General features: G+C 39.7%; 1 protein-coding gene across 5 annotated transcripts in view; it reads left to right on the top strand.

The window, feature by feature from the left end:
- Positions 1–326: 326 nt before the first annotated feature.
- The window catches only part of rfx1a (regulatory factor X, 1a (influences HLA class II expression)), a 220,522-nt gene continuing 204,206 nt past the window's right edge, over positions 327–16,642 (top strand). For all 5 annotated transcript variants that reach the window (XM_072248521.1, XM_072248522.1, XM_072248524.1 and 2 more), the window contains exons 1-2: positions 327–419; positions 13,080–13,222. In XM_072248521.1, coding sequence (XP_072104622.1) covers positions 13,182–13,222 — 41 coding nt within the window. In that variant the 5' untranslated portion in view covers positions 327–419; positions 13,080–13,181. The remainder of the gene's footprint in view (positions 420–13,079; positions 13,223–16,642) is intronic.

Below are 16,642 nucleotides of genomic sequence, written 5' to 3' on the forward strand. Positions count from 1 at the left end.
ATAATTTTGAAAGGGCTATTGTGGAGCTACTATGGGTTTGAGACTACATCCCCCATAGTTCCTCACAATACTATACGTTATGCATATGCGCAGTAAATGCTTCGCGTGTCTCAATGATCCAGAGGCATCGTCATCAACGCGCGGAAGAGGATTGTGCTACTGACGTAGAATCTAACCAATCAAAAGAAGGAAAACAGCAGCTACTATAGATTGACATTCAATTTACCAATCATTGTGAAGATCATGGGAGACTCTCTCAGTAGCAAGCCAGTCAGAATGGGCGAGGTGGGTAGGATTTCCGGTATTACGTTACCTGGGTTGATTCCGGAGGCTAGCAACTGTTGCCTTGAGGACGAGCGCCATAGCCACCGTAGTCCTGGCGACTGTTACCCCGTCAAACAACAACTTACGCCACAAAGGTGATTCTTTTTTTTCTCTCTTCTCTACTCATCGAAAAACTTCGTATGATAAACAGAAACACTTTTTCCTGACAGGAGATTATAAAATATGAATCAAAATGTTCCGTCAAAGAGATTAAAAAGATAAAATAATTTTAATATGACGATGCCAAAAAGATTTTCCAGGCACAAAATGGCGGTTGTTAGAGTCCAAAGATCACTCTAACTCTTCATTTGCGATTAAATAGCGAATCTTTATTCTCTGTTTTAATAGTTATAAAGTAAATTGAACTTTTTATAAAAAGATTTGATTATTTTTGTGGTGATTGATTATTGTCAGAACGAGGGTAGGCCGTGTCAGAAACAATTTGAGGTAAACATGTTGGACAGGAACGTTAACTTGGAGACGATAATTTGGCGTGAGTTTCATCGTTGTGAAGGCGCGGGTGGTTAAGCTGCTTGTTGTGGGGAACGGCCTGCAGTTTGATGGCTTAATACAGCGGACGACAGGGAGGCGAGGTCCGCTGTTTGCAGCGCAGACTAACAGGATGGGAAAGTAGGGTGGTGAAATGTGATTGATTGATGGCGATTCGAGCCAATGGTGACAGAGAATGTGTTAACTGTGTCCAGGACGAGCCAATGGGGGCGTGGAGGGGGCGGAGTTGGAACGGTCACGTTTGTATGAGCGGGAACCTTGATGCGGTTAGGCACGAGGCAGGGCTTCAAATGCCGTGACGTCATTGAGGTGATGCAGGGCAGCCGCACTTCCTGGTTTGGGGTTTGTTTGCAGCTTGATTATAACCTGGTTTAAATAGTGCTGGCGTCAGAACAAGCAAATCATTAGATTTGTGGATTTCCCTGGGCTAAAAGCCATAGAAACACCACAAAAGTACAATATATGCGCCGTTGTAGCGGGAATCGATTTAGATGTGTGCTTGCTCATTGTTTATTCATGATAATGCTTGCCACTGTTTTCTTTATAACGCGGTCTATGTGTTCAGCTCTCACACACGATAGACCAACATGAGAATTAGCTCAGATAAAAGCTTCAAACGACAAATTATTGTACAGGAAAATAGTCAATATGTAAAAGTAAGGATCTCTTGCAAACAATGTACCTTGAGATTGTTCTCAGTCCTGTTTACCTATTTTTAACGAGTGAAAATTTGATTGTTAAATTGGTGTTCAAACTAATGGAAAGACTGCCAAAACAGACTACATAAGTGTATGCCTGTCCTGTTCTTGGCGCAAAACGTTGACTGTTTATTCATTTCCATAGATGCTTGTCCTATTGAGTGCCTCCAAGATTTTGTGTGTGTTACATAACTACTGCCATCTTATTGCCTTTTCTACATTTGCACCATACATCTGGTTTAGAAATTATGGAGAGTTTTTGTTACTTTTGTTGAAAATATTGTTGAAAAAAATCACCTGATTCAAAATGTTGCATTGCCCATAGGTAATATTGCAGAGATTATTGAAATGCTGTCATTCATCACCTTTAGCCAAGATTATCAAGATCACTAAGGGAGGAAATGGAACACTTCCATTACCCTTCAGATGATCAGCCATTCCAATCTAGTATTTTATATTTTAAGCATTCAGATTGTTTTCTCTCTTCTTCTCTGGTATTCCAGATTTCAGATGCCTGCTAATTATACCTCTACCAGATACATCTCTCTTATTCTGCATAATCACAACCACTTGTCTCAATGACTTTCCCTTTTGTTCTCTTTTCTTGCTTTTGGCTTTTTTGCTTAATTGTCCATTTTGGGTGTTGTACTTACTTTATCTCATTCCTGATATGCTTATCCAAAGAATTTTGTTTCAGTTTTGCAATCTCCTGACTTCTTTGGTACTCTAGTGCTATAGTTCTGCTGTGCTTTTATATTTGTTGTACTTACAAGAACATATTTCTCTTCTCTCTGTCTCAGAGTTTAATCTCCTGTATGAGTTGACAGTATGCTTCTATTGCTTAGTCATGGGGGGAGGGGGCTACTTCTCAGGACTGAAGGAAGCTGCAGAGGGTTGTAAGTTTATTCAGCTCCATTTTGGGTACTAGCCTACAAAGTACCAGGACATTTTCAAGGAGTGCTGTCTCCGAAAGGCAGTGTCCATTATTAAGGACCTCCAGCACCTAGGGCATGCCCTTTTCTCACTGTTACCATCAGGTCGGAGATACAGAAGCCCGAAGGCACACACTCAGCGATTCAGGAACAGCTTCTTCCCCTCTGCCATCCATTTCCTAAATGGATATTGAACCCATGAACACTACCTCACTTTTTAAAAATACAATTACTTCTGGTTTTTGCACGATTTTAATCTGTTCAATATATGTACAGTCGTCCCTCGGTATCCACGGGGGATTGGTTCCAGGACCCCCCACAGATACCAAAATATGCAGATGCTCAAGTCCCTTATATAAAATGGCGTAGTATTTGCATATAACCTACGCACATCTTTAAATCATCTCTAGGTTAATTATAATACCTAATACAATGTAAATAGTTGTTATACTGTATTGTTTAGGGAATAATGACAAGAAAAGGAAGTCTGTACATGTTCAGTACAGACGCGACCATCGTAGCTCTTCTGGGAACACTGATGCTGCCGCGGCATCAGCCGATGCCGACTCTCCCGTGATCTTGAGGCTGTAGCGCTTTACATAGCTAGCCAGCCATCCCTTACTAGCCTTAAACTCCTTCCTCTCGCTCACAACACAAGTAGCGAATGAACAAGACGCGAGGCGAACAATGCTGAAACGAGTGCTGGAGAGAGACTGAGGATCTGTGATATAGCGGGAGGCTACAGCAGGGTATGCCTACACATCACTTCATTCGCGTGGATTCAGCGTAGTGCTCGGCGCGCGGCAAATTCAAGTTTTGCTTTTTGGAATTTTCTGGAATTTTTTTTCGAATATTTTTGATCCGCGGTTGGTTGAATCCACGGATGCGGAGCCCGTGGATACGGAGGGCCGACTGTATACTGTAGATTGATTTGCTTTCTTATTATTTTATTTATTTCTCCTCCTCTTCTATATTATGCATTGCATTGAACTGCTGCTGCTAAGTTAACAAATTTCACAACACATGCCGGTGATAATGAACCTAATTCTGATTGGAAGGAAACTGACAGAATTGTAAGACCATAATCTGAATACCATTGTCAAAAGCTATTCCTGCTGCTGCTAAAAATTCAACCACAGAGGCAGTCTGTCTGTCTAGGTACCATATCCAATGTGGACTTTGGTGACCATGGTTTTCCATATAGATCTATCCTTCGTTCTTTGGATGACTTCCATTTCCTCGATGTGTAGCCACCTGGCTATGCTTTTGATGTACATAAGCCAAGGTCTTCCTCTAGGTTTACTCCCCTCAATCTTTCCAGAGAGCATGAGTGTTTCTAGTTCATCTTTCCGCATGACGTGTCCTAGGAATCTGAGTTGTCTTTCTCTTATTGTTGGTATGAGCGATCGAACTGCTTGGGCTCTTCTGAGAACTTCTTCATTTGATGTGTGTGTGGTCCATGATGTTTTTAACATTCTCCTGTAGAACCATAATTCAGCTGCTTCTAGTCTCTTTTCCATTGCTGGAGAAATGGTCCAGCATTCACTTCCATAAGTCAGGATAGAATAAATGTAGCACTGCAGTATTCTGTTTTTAGTGTACATGCTCATCTTTCTGCCTGTTAATATGGTCTTGATTTTTTGGAAAGCTTTTTTCGCTGTTGCTATTCTGTATTTGATATCTGTGTTGCATCTGCCATTACTTGTTATTAGGCTGCCAAGATATTTGAATTTGTTGACTTGTTTGATGTTTGTATTTCCGATCTTGATCACACATTGTGGGATGTTTGTCTTTCTGGAGATGACCATGCTTTCTGTCTTCTTGGTGGCAGTAGTATCTCCAGTTGGGAATTTACCTAATTAGTGTGTTTGACATTTTCAGTTGCCTTCTGTGAATAGTCCAGCTTTATGTAGGAGGGCAAAGATTGCTGCTGTCTTAATAGACCATGAGTTTTCTACTGTGCTGTATGTTTCTATGTTCAAAACTTTTTCCTCAGATGGCCAAAGGCTAGGATGGGCTGGTACATTGAAGACGACTTCATCAAAGTCTGCCTTCGTTGAGGAAGTGATGCATGTTTCAGAGATGGTGTTAAGCAGTGAGGCAGATAGGTAGATGACCATTGCTTTGCATGTATAAGGGCCATCCTTGCTATGTTGTAGTGACTGAATTGATGATGACATGGAGCTCACCCGCTGAGTGTACATGCTGCAGTTTAGCTACTGAGGTTATAGTGATGTTGGTTAATGATGTAGATTTGAAGAGTTTTCCAAAATTTCTTCAGCAAGAGTTTGTTGATTTTGAGGTTACAGTCCATAATCGGTAAGTTATGTACTTCAAGTGCTCATTTGTAGTTTTAATTGGGATGAAGTTTTAGCTTGCACTATCAGCAAGTCATTGAGTTGCTTGTAAATAATTGTTTGAAAATGTTTTCTTCCAGCCTTCTTATACTTGCAATTACCTAAATCGTTGTTCCCTAGATTGACCATTGTGAAATAGCTCCTTCCCTCTCTAATTTTATAGATTATTTAAATCTTCTGCTGTGTCCATTAAGTGTTTCATTTCCTAGCAATCTTGCTTGGCAGAAATCACTATTTCTTATCTAATACTCTTTAGTTGTCATCATACTGCACACTCTCACCTTCAAAAACACCTAGTACATGAACACTTGTAAGGATACACAAGTATAATGAGAAGCAAGTGGAGATATAGAGAGAAATGATAGCAAAGAATTGAGGAATAATGTACATAAAATAGCAATGTGGAATAATCACATACTATGAAAAAGGTGGAATTTAAAAGATGTGAGGTTAACCTTTGAAAGAAATCAATTGACATGAGAGCTCAAATAATAGTATCTGAGTTTTAGAATAGTATCTTTTGAATAGTTCAGTTGAAATATACCTATCTAGGAGACTGAAGTGGAAAGTAATTGAATTTTGCAATGTTCTTTTCCAGACCTTGTTACTTTTCTCTGCCTGACCCTTCTTGACCATCTTTGATAGACATTTGTATCTACATCGATGAAAGACAGTTACTTTACCACTGTAATATTGTAAATGGCATGTAGTGAGATGAGTTTATTATTGTAACATGTTTCAAGACAGAAATGAAATATTCAGCCATTAGGTCTGTGCTAATAATGAGCTACTGTACCTAGATTATTTTGTACAGTTTATATATTAATATCCAGATGACTATCTAAAGTTAAAAAAACTACAACTTCAGAATCATATTTTTGATTAATTATTAAAAAAATGAAAGTTATTATTTTCTTCCGTCTTTTTCTCCTTCTCCCTTAAAGGCATTAATCCCACTGCTTCACAAATTCACGTCTGTTAGTTGTTCCTTTCTACCTTTCCCATATTCCTCCTATGTAAGCGTATCGCTGCCATGGGCCTGAATGACTTCCGTCCAGTTGCACTCATTCCCATCATTACAAAGTGCTTTGAGAGACTGGTTCTATCACATCTGAAATCCTGTCTACCCACTACCCTGGACCCCCATCAATTCGCCTGTCGCACCAAGAGGTCAACAGAGGATGCCATCTCCACAGCACTTCATTCTGCCCTGACCCACCTGGACAGCCCCAACTCTTCCGTCAGAATGCTGTTCATTGACTTTAGTTTGGCATTCAATACTGTGATCCCTCCAAGCTGATTGCCAAACTTCGCCAGCTTGGTATCAGCTCATCCCTCTGCAATTGGACCTTGGACTTTCTGACTAACAGACCCCAATCAGTTAAGTTAGACAACCTCTCCTCCTCCACTCTCACCCTAAACACCGGCGTGCCTCAAGGCTGTGTACTGAGCCCTCTTCTGTACTCCCCTTTCACCTATGATTGTGTTTCTGTACATGGTTCTAACTCCATCATCAAGTTCGCAGACGACACCACGGTGGTTGGCCTGATTATAGGGGATGACGAGATGGCCTACAAGGACAAGGTCCAGCACCTGGCTGTGTGGTGTGCTGACAACAACCTGGCCCTTAACACCCAGAAGATCAAGGAGATCATTGTGGACGTCAGGCATGCTAGGAGACACACTCATTTACATCAATGGAGCTGTAGTGGAGCATGTATCAAGCTTCAAATTCCTTGGTGTCCACACTTCCAAGGATCTCACCTGGTCCCTGAACTCCTCCATCCTGATCAAAAAGGCGCAACAGCATCTTTATTTCCTGCGGAGCGTCAAGAAAGCTCACCTCTGTGCCAGGATACTGATGGACTTTTACCGCTGTACCACTGAGAGCATACTCACCAACTGCATCTCAGTGTGGTATGGCAATTGTCCAGTATTGGGCCGCAAAGCACTCCAGCGTGTGATGAAAACTGCCCAGCGGATTATCGGCACCCAATTGTCCACCATTAAGAACATCTACCATAAACGCTGCCTGGGCAGGGCGAAAAGCATTATCAAGGATGCATCTCACCCTAACCATGGGCTTTTTACTCTCCTCCCATCCGGTAGGCACTACAGGAGCCTCCGCTCCCGCACCAGCAGGCACAGGAAGAGCTTCTTCCCTGAGGCTGTGACACTGCTGAACCTCTCATCACAGCGCTAAGCAGTATTGTATCCATATTCTTTGCATTTCTGGTCAGATGGGAACTGCATTTCATTGGCTTTGTATCTGTATTTGGCACAATGACAATAAAGTTGAATCTAATCTAATCATTGAATTTTAAGAGGTTATTTAATGACAAGCATTCTGGAATAGTATTTGCATTGCATGCTTCCTGCAAAATGTTTCAGTATGGAATTTTTTGAGACATTAATACTAAATTAAATCTACTTAACCTAGTATTATATCTATTAACAAGCCTTTGTGTTTGCTTTCAATGCCTGATATTACATTAGGGCCCAATGCAATTGCATAGGCTGCACAATCCTGAAACTTCATCTGGAAACACCAGAGCTGAACATAATTCTGCTTCACCTTATACAGATGTCATAAGCCAAGCAAGTACTATACTGGCTCTTAACCTCTTACCCACTTTCCAGCAAAAGCTATGATATATAGAAGTCTCAGATAAACTTTCTTTTCCTAGTCCAGGAATTTAGAGTTTAATTTTAGAAACCTAAAGCTTATTTGAGCTAATTCAATTTAAGTCTGAAACCAAACAAACACAACAGTCACTGGAGCGTTTTCTGTTAACTTTCACACAATGTTGAACAGATTTAAAAAAATACTGGCTGCTCCTGTCAGTGAAATAAGAGCTGAAAGTATGCATGTCTATCTTAGTGGTGAACAGCAACTCCCCTTTTGAGAGTTTGTCTATTGTACAAACATTTGTAGATTTAAAGATGATATTACCCAAGAGTGATACATTAACTAAATTTCTTCCAAATTTTATGTCTGTCATGTGGTAGTAGGTGAGCCAGTATCAGTGAGAAGTGGTAATGATCCAAAGTATAAATGACAATAATTGTTCCTTTTACAAGGCTCTTGTGTTGTGGATGGCAACACCATTTGACATTTCAGATTTTCTAGGACCTTAATCAAGATCTGCAGTACAAATAAACTTTCATGTGAAACATACCTAAAATGACCGTGCATGTATCTGCCTTGGTAATAGAATAGGCAACATTTTGTATATAGTTTTACTGCTATGGGCAGATATAGGAAGGCTGGTGCATATGAAAGGGCACTTTTAACTGTATTTTGAATAATACAGTACAGATAAAGTTAATGTCCCTAAAACTTCAAAATCTGTTTTCATTAACATCCTAGCATCTATACAATTTTTTTCCCCCTGATGTTTGCCATTAATGTAGAGGGCAGCATGGTTATGTAGCAGTTAGCTCTAAGAATAGTGGTCAATTCCCGTTTCTGTCAGTAAGGAGTTTGTACATTCTCCCTGTGATTGTGTGGGTTTCCTCCAAGTGCTCTGGTTTCCACCCACTTTCCAAAGATGTATGGTTAGGGTTAGTGAGTTGTGAGCGTGCTTTGTTGGTGCTGGAAGTGTGGTAACACTTTCAGGGTACCTTGAAAAATTCTTGCTGATTTGATTCGAGGCAAACTGGATTTCAATGTACATGTGACAAGTGAAGCTAATCAATATTAATCAAAACTATTTACTTTCTCCTTAATATTAATGATATTTTTCTGGCTGCAATGTTTGGAGCAGTTTGGCTAAAATGGCAATTGTTCTGATGTCTCCCATGTGTGTCCAGGTTCTGTTTCCTTGACAAATTAATCTGTTACTTTTAGCAGCATATTAGAGCAATTCAGATTTGCCTTGGGTGACTTGTGTACAACATTCTATACAACATAGAGTATTGGCTAAAATAACAATGGAAAATAGGGGTGGATGTGTAGGTGTGTGTGTTCGTTCCCCAGTAGATTTCAAGTGAATTTCAGACAAGTCCTTGTGAACAAAGCAAGCAATAGCCCTATCCACTCCTCAAGTGAGTCTTTGGTCTCTCCAATTTTTGCCTGTCGTCTGCTTTCTACAGTTGGTATCATTCAATTCCTTCCACACTTTGCCGAATTCCTGCCTTTGATTCTCTTTCCATATAAACCTAATTGTTAAATTCTTCCAAGGTTCATTTTATTATCAAAGTATGTATGCAGAATACAACTGAGATTTGTCTTCTCCAGATAGCCATAAAATACAGAAAACCATTGAAGTATTTGGAAGAAAGACATCCATCTCCCCCCCCCCACACAAAAAGAAAACAAAAACTCGCAAACCCCAAACCGCCCCAACCCCTCCCTCACACAAAAACTAACAGATTGCCTATATGGAGAAACAAAAACATCAAACCCTAAAACCCCAGCCCACCAATTGGCAACAAGAAAGAAATGGGTGGGAACACAGGAAAAAAACATCGAACTGGAAGAAGTCAATATGAACTTCAGTTAGTTTGAACTACAGTCCAAAAATTCTGAGTCATAAATCTCAGAATTTCAATAACATCTCCAAGGGCAGTGACTCGAACCAGCGGCCCCTCCAAAGGCTCTCCATGCCCACTTTCTGTTGCTGCTGTCTGTCCCCTCTCTAATGGGTGTGGGCAGTCATCAGTGATTCCTGACTATTGCATATGTTGCTGATGTTTTCAACCCACTGCTAGCCAAGATGACATTCTGGCCAAAATAATAATGAGGGCTTCGTAATATTGAACTGATAGATTCCTTGCTCCCTTGTAAATTTCATGGTCAATAAATCAGTGGCGTACTAAATATTGATGCAGGTAAGCATTAATATGTTCGGTTGAGGTCACCTGCAGTACTTGTGTTTCAATTTGAAACCAAAAACAATTGTCCAATTTGTGGAAAGAAAACACCAGGATGACATAACTAACAACAGGATATACTAAGGAAAAAAATTAGCTTCATACAAGATTTTAGTTAGATTGCTATATATCAAGAGCTATACTGAAGTGAAAGCTTACATTTTCTTATCTTCATTCAAGCTACTACCTTCATAAGGCATAAGAACAAAGATACGTTTCTCTCATTGTTTTAACTCAACAGTCATACAGCATGGTACTGACCCTTCACCCCAACTATCCATATCGACCAAAATTCCTATCTAAGCTAGTCCTATTTCTCCACGTTTAGTCAGTGTCCCGCTAGCCTTTTTTATCCAAGCGCCTTTTAACTGTTGTTGATGTACTTGCCTCGACCACTTCGTCTGACAGCTCATTTTGTGTACTGATCACCCTCAGGGGAAAAAGTTACTTCTCGGGTTTCTTTTAATACCTCTTCCCTCTCACCTATGCTCTCTAGTTCCTGATTCATCAAGCCCAGAAAAAGAACCATCTGCGTTCATCCTATATGCCTCTCATAACCTTGATTCTCCTATACTCAAATGAATGAAGTCCCATTCTGCTCAACTTCTTCCATAACACTGTCTCTCAAGTCCCAGCAACATCTTTGTAAATTTCTGCACTCTTTCCAGCTTAATGGTATCTTTCTATAGTCAGATGACCAAAACTATAATAAGTTATGTATCTACTAAATTTTTTCTTTTCATCTTCTAAAATCAAGAGCTGGGGGAAAAAACTTATTATGGGAGGTAGGCTAATAATACTACAATATTCTGATGGATTTTGTGGTAGTCCGTAAGTTGCCATTTTCTAATAAAAGGTCCAGCTATTGCTGTCTTACTTTTGTAATGATAGATAATGAACAATTGCATTATTTAAGATAAATCAAGTATTCCATGTCAGAACCAGTTGCTCTATTAAAACGTACAGTGTGCAGGATGAGAAATTCTGAAGATTTTCCCTTATGTTTTTATGCATCTTTACCAATAATGTCCACAGTAATCCTGTAATTTTCATTCCAATATCAAACAGAAACCACAATATGCACTGTGAATCATTAATGGTCGAGGAAACTAAATGAGCTCACATCATCAATGATGACAGGATGTTGTTAAATATGTGGACGTGCTTCATATTACACCAGCTATTGCAGGCCAATAAGATATTTAGCATCCCTCAATCTGATACAATGTTCCAGATATTTTTTAACTTGGCTTTTTATCAGAATTAAACATTTCAAGCTGCAGTGGCATTTCCTATGAAATATAATTAAGATGATATGCAATTTCATTAAGGGTAGTGCAATGTCAAATTCTTTCAATATTATCTTGCAAAACAAAAAGTAACCAAGACCATTTAACCATTCACTGCTACATGCAATTCCTGCCCACTCTTAAAGGTCTTTTTTTGACAGCATAGCAACTTTTATGCATGTTCTCAAAATGGGCAAAATGTCAATGTAGCCTCTGCTTCTGTTTGAAAGCTGAAGTTACTGGTATTTGGTAACTTTAGGTAAAAGTAACGTTAATCATACACTGGCTATTGCTTCGTGTTGGTGAGAAAAGTTTCAGAATTCTGCTCATAATTTAACTCAACTATCAATGTTGTAGCAGTGATGGAATATGAGACAACACCTCTAACATGAGAAACTGGTTTGTAGCTATGAGACAAAAAGCAGAAATAATGAACATGAATTTCACTTGGCAGCATAGTTGGTATTCCAACAGAGGTCTATCAAGCTGCCAAAGTTTTATAATTATAGACCTTTAGGAAAGTTGCCCATGAAGTTGCAACATGGTAATTTGTCTGACTTGGTTTTCACATTGACATTTAAGTAATCGTTCTAAGAACTCTAGCGACAGCAACGGTGTCTGTCTTATACACTCAGTGGCTACTTTATTAGGTACCTGCATCTAATAAAGTGGCCACTGAGTGTATGTTCATGGTCTTCTGCAGCTGTAGCCTATTCACTTCGAGGTTCGATGTGTTGTGTGCTTTCAGAGCTGCTCTTCACACCACTGTTGTAACACATGGGTATTTGAGTTACTGTCACCTTCCTGTCAGCTTGAACCATTCTTCTCTGATGTTTCTGATTAACAAGGCATCTGTGCCCATAGAAATGCCATTCAGTAGATTTTTTTGTTTCTCACACCATTCTCAGTAAACTCTAGAGGCTGTTATGCATGAAAATACTAAGAGATCAGGAATTTACTCAAACCACCCTGTCTGGCACCAACAGTCAGTCCACGGTCAAAGTCACTTTGATCACATTTCTTCCCCATTTGATGTTTGGCCTGAATAACTGAACCTCTTCATGTTTTTATGCATTGAGTTGCTGTCACATGATTGGCTGATTAGATATTTGCATTAATGAGCAGGTGTATCTAATAAAGTGGCCACTGAGTGTATGGACAGTGCAGTTAATTACATTGAAGAATTCTCACAGAAACAAACCAGGAAGTAAAATTAACAATTTTTAACTAGTTTTGAGGTATTTATACCAATTAAAGATTTGAGCATGCATTTTATTATTGAAAATTATGCATTTGAAAATTATTTATTTTTATGTGGGTACATGACAGAATAGGCTGCAGGGTTACAGGAAATAAAGAAAAGGAAATGGGATGATGGGGTTGCTCTGCTGGCAGCTGTCCTGCATCTCCAGTATGGTATAAGGTGAGCAAACATTAAGTAGAACACACTGTTGCCACTGTGGTGTAGTGCACATACTTTTATGGTAAAGTCCTGGATGGTGACAAGCTTCTTGAAAGTTGTTAGAGCTGCACTAATCTAGACAAGCCAGGCATATTCTATTATCTTCCTAAATTTCTGCCTTGTCAATGGGGGAAAAAGCTTTAGGTTGTCAGGCAGTGCAGTATTTGCCACAGAATAGTTTGTCTCTGACTTGTTCATGTAGTTGCAGTATTTCTGTGGCTGGTTCAGTTGATGTTGATGGTATGAATTGAATGTCAAGGATTAGTAGTTGAACTCATTTTAGATATGGCTATATCATAGCATTTTTATGGTGCAAATGATACTTACTACTTCCCGGTCATGCCTAAATAAAGGTTATTGGTCTTGCTGAATGCAGATATGCACAGGTTTATTTTTTGAGGATTTATAATGGAATTAAACATTTTACTATCATCAACAAATGTCCCCACTTCTGATCTTTATAACAGCTGAAGATGGTTGCATAGGACAGCACCTTGAGGAACTTTTGCAGTGATGATCTAGTACTGGGATGTTTGGCATCCAGCAACCACAAACATATTCTTTTGTGCAGGGTATGACTCCAAACATTGAAATATTTTCTCCTTGATGTCTGTTGACTTCACTCCTACTAGGGCTCCTGGATGCTACACTTGGTCAAATGCAGACTTGATGACTCGCCTTGCCTCTGGAAGTCAACTCTTTGGTGCATGTTCAGACTAAGACTGTGATGAGGTATGGAACCAAGTGGTCCTGGCAAAACCCAAACTTTGCATTGGTGAGTAATTTCTTCTTGATAGCACTGTCAACAAGATCTTTCAGTCACTTTGCTGATGATCGAAAGTAGACTAATTAATCCGTCTAGCCTTTGTTGTATACAGTGTTCTCAGGCACTTTCTGATATTGTATGCAATGAATTGAAGTTGCTGTAGACTGACTTCCTGATGATGGGGATTTCTCAAGGAAGGATGGATTAAATATTTGGAACCTTGGGCTGAAAATGGTTACAACTTTTGTTAACCTGATTTTTAGAAGTCATACTGAGCCCTTGCGTGATTGAGGAAGTGAATGTTCTTGGGCTACTTGTTCTTGTTAACTGTATACTCACAAGCGAATGTGGCAGGACTGTAAAGTATTGATCTGATCTGCTTGTCATTAAATTATGATTGCATGCTGTTTTTGGTGTTTAAATTGCCTGTAGTCCTATGCTGCAGATTCACCAACTCAATATTTTCTGGTGTGCCTGCTGCTACTTCTGGTATTCCCTTCTGCATTTCTCATTGGTCCCATGGCTTGTTTGAAATGTTAGAATGAAAGAAATGCCAGGTCAAGAGATTGCAGCTTCTGGTGATGTACAATTCTTCTGCTGTGTCTTGCACAGTGTCTCATGGATACTCTGTCTGGAGGTTCACACTCGACATGTGAACCATTCAAAATTTTAGACCATCCAATAGATTTCCATTCATTATTATGACTAGTTATTGTTTTCCCATGTTCCAGATTATTGACTGAATTTAAATTCCACATTTGCCATGAACTGGGAAGTCCAGCCCATTGAATGGGCATTCCTATTGTGAATTATCTTTATAGCCAGAAGAATACATAGGACAGCATTGTTCTTTGTGCGGCATACCTTGACCATGATATTCCTGGGTATGCCTGTCATTTGCAATTCTGGCTGGTGGCTTTGCTCCTGCAGTGTTGAATGAGGAGGCAAGGTAAGTCCCGGCTCCTCACCAGCCCACAGAAAATCAAGACTCCCAATATCTCTGAGGTCAAGGTAGTCAGTCCATTTCCTCACTCCAGTTCCTACCAGTTCCATAAACCAGGCAATGCCCCAACCTCCAATTTTTCCCACTCCCACTCTCCTCCATTATCTCTCAATACAACCGAGGTTATTGGTTGCTGATTTACTGATTTTCTCATGGCCAATGTTTACTCCTCAAAGACCTGGCCTGTGTTCTCCCTTTCCCTATTGGCTTCTGCTGTCTCAATTCCCACTTGGACTTTAATTTCCATCATCTTTAACTTTAGTTAACAAGCTTTTCAGGCCTTTTTGAGAACATGTATCAAAATACTTAACATAAGCCCTTCAAATACAAGTCACAGAGCTATTCTGTTATTTTCATTTCTTCAAACAATCCATCATGTGTCAAGACTTGCAATCATACATTAACAGAAAATTAAATTTATGATTGAGTTGATGTAAGGAAATTGAAACACTCCTGCAAAATGTTGGCAATTAGATCAATCAAAAATGTTCACTGTGTTGGGGTTATGGAAAAAGACAGATAAATGGACTGAGGATATTTTCTAATTGTGATGGATTCTGTTCCTATATTGTAGACAGTTTTTCTCTGCCAGGATTTCAGTGTGGCACCTGTAAATTTAAATAGAGAATTGCTGTGTGAAGGGTTGATCTCAGGTCTGTTAACGATGTAGTAAATCAGAGAGGGAGTGGAACACTCAATAGATCAAGGCTGAACTTCTGGAAACAATTTCAGTTTCTCACCAGATATCTAATGAACATAATTCTACAAGGGCCTATAAATTTGTTGATCTCAAGTCTTAAATATATTTATCATTCTACCCAAAATGGAGAATTCTAAAGAGGTAAATAGAATTGTGGAGACCACAACTCTACTATAATGGACATTTTTGTTCAGTCAGGTTATATTTCACATTCTTATTTTCATTTTAAATTATCCCACATCAGTATTTCCATTTGTCTTTGGGAGATAAGTTTAATTTGATTTTTAAAAAACTAATTATTAAACTGTGATTTAGACTCCACAGTTGAAAAATCTGTAAATATTCTCAATGTTATTCTATGTGTTATCGACGTACAGCTTCAGTAATGCAAATTGTGTGTAAGCCAGAAATCTGAAATATTAGATTTCTGACATTCAGGTGACTTAACTGAAGTATCAATGAAAAATCCTGACATTAAGAACATGTGAGAAAAATAACCCATGATAAAAAAAGAGTACCAGATTATTTTATTAAAGAAATATTGTGTCAAATAAGCTTTCAGTTTTGCTATTTCCATCTTTACATTATGTCATGAACATAAATTGATGTAAAATTAAAACAAGCCTTCTGTTAAAGTGAAACTTAACCGACATGCCAAAGCATGAATTTGGCATCATTATCTATTGCATTTTATTCAACACATCAATGTACTTTTTCCCGTGTTTCATTGGTTATGCAAGTACCTGTAAATATTATGCTGTTCTATGTCATTGATGGAGCAGTGACAGCAGAGGAAGTTATTTATGGTATGGCTCACTTTATTCAGAAGGAAGAATGACGAAGAAACTAATTTTCTGGCTTGGTCAATTCACTTTACAGCTAAGTTGAATAAGATAGTCATCATTTCTGCTTGATTATTGTGGATTTTGAGCAAGTCACAGACTCCAAAACTCGTATCTTCAAATCTTTGATTTCAATACAGATTGGCCCACTCTCCACATGTGTGCGCATGTGCGCACACACACACACACACACACACACACACACACATACACACACACACTCACACCAGCCACCCTTCACACACACACACACACACACACACACACACAGTCACCCTTCTCTCTCTCTCTCTCTCTCTCTCTCTCTCTCTCTCACACACACACACACACACACACACACACACACACAGTCACCCTTCTCTCTCTCTCACACACACACTCAGTCACCCTTCTCTCTCTCTCTCTCGCACACACACACACACACACACACACACACACACACACACAGTCACCCTCCACACACACACCCACACCAGCCACCCTTCACACATACACACACACACACACTCAGTCACCCTTCTCTCTCTCACACACACACACTCAGTCACCCTCCACACACACACACCAGCCACCCTTCACACACACACACACACACTTACACACACACACACACACACACACACACACACACACACAGTCACACCAGCCACCCTTCACACACACACACACACACACACACACACACACACACAGTCACCCTTCTCTCTCTCTCTCTGTCTCTGTCTCTCTCTCTCTCTCTCTCACACACACACACACACACACACACACACACACGCACACACACACACACAGTCACCCTTCTCTCTCTCTCTCACACACACACACACAGTCACCCTTCTCTCTCTCTCTCTCTCTCGCACACACACACACACACACACACACAG

Source organism: Mobula birostris, chromosome 32 (assembly GCF_030028105.1).
Source record: "Mobula birostris isolate sMobBir1 chromosome 32, sMobBir1.hap1, whole genome shotgun sequence".
Lineage (NCBI taxonomy): Eukaryota > Metazoa > Chordata > Chondrichthyes > Myliobatiformes > Myliobatidae > Mobula > Mobula birostris.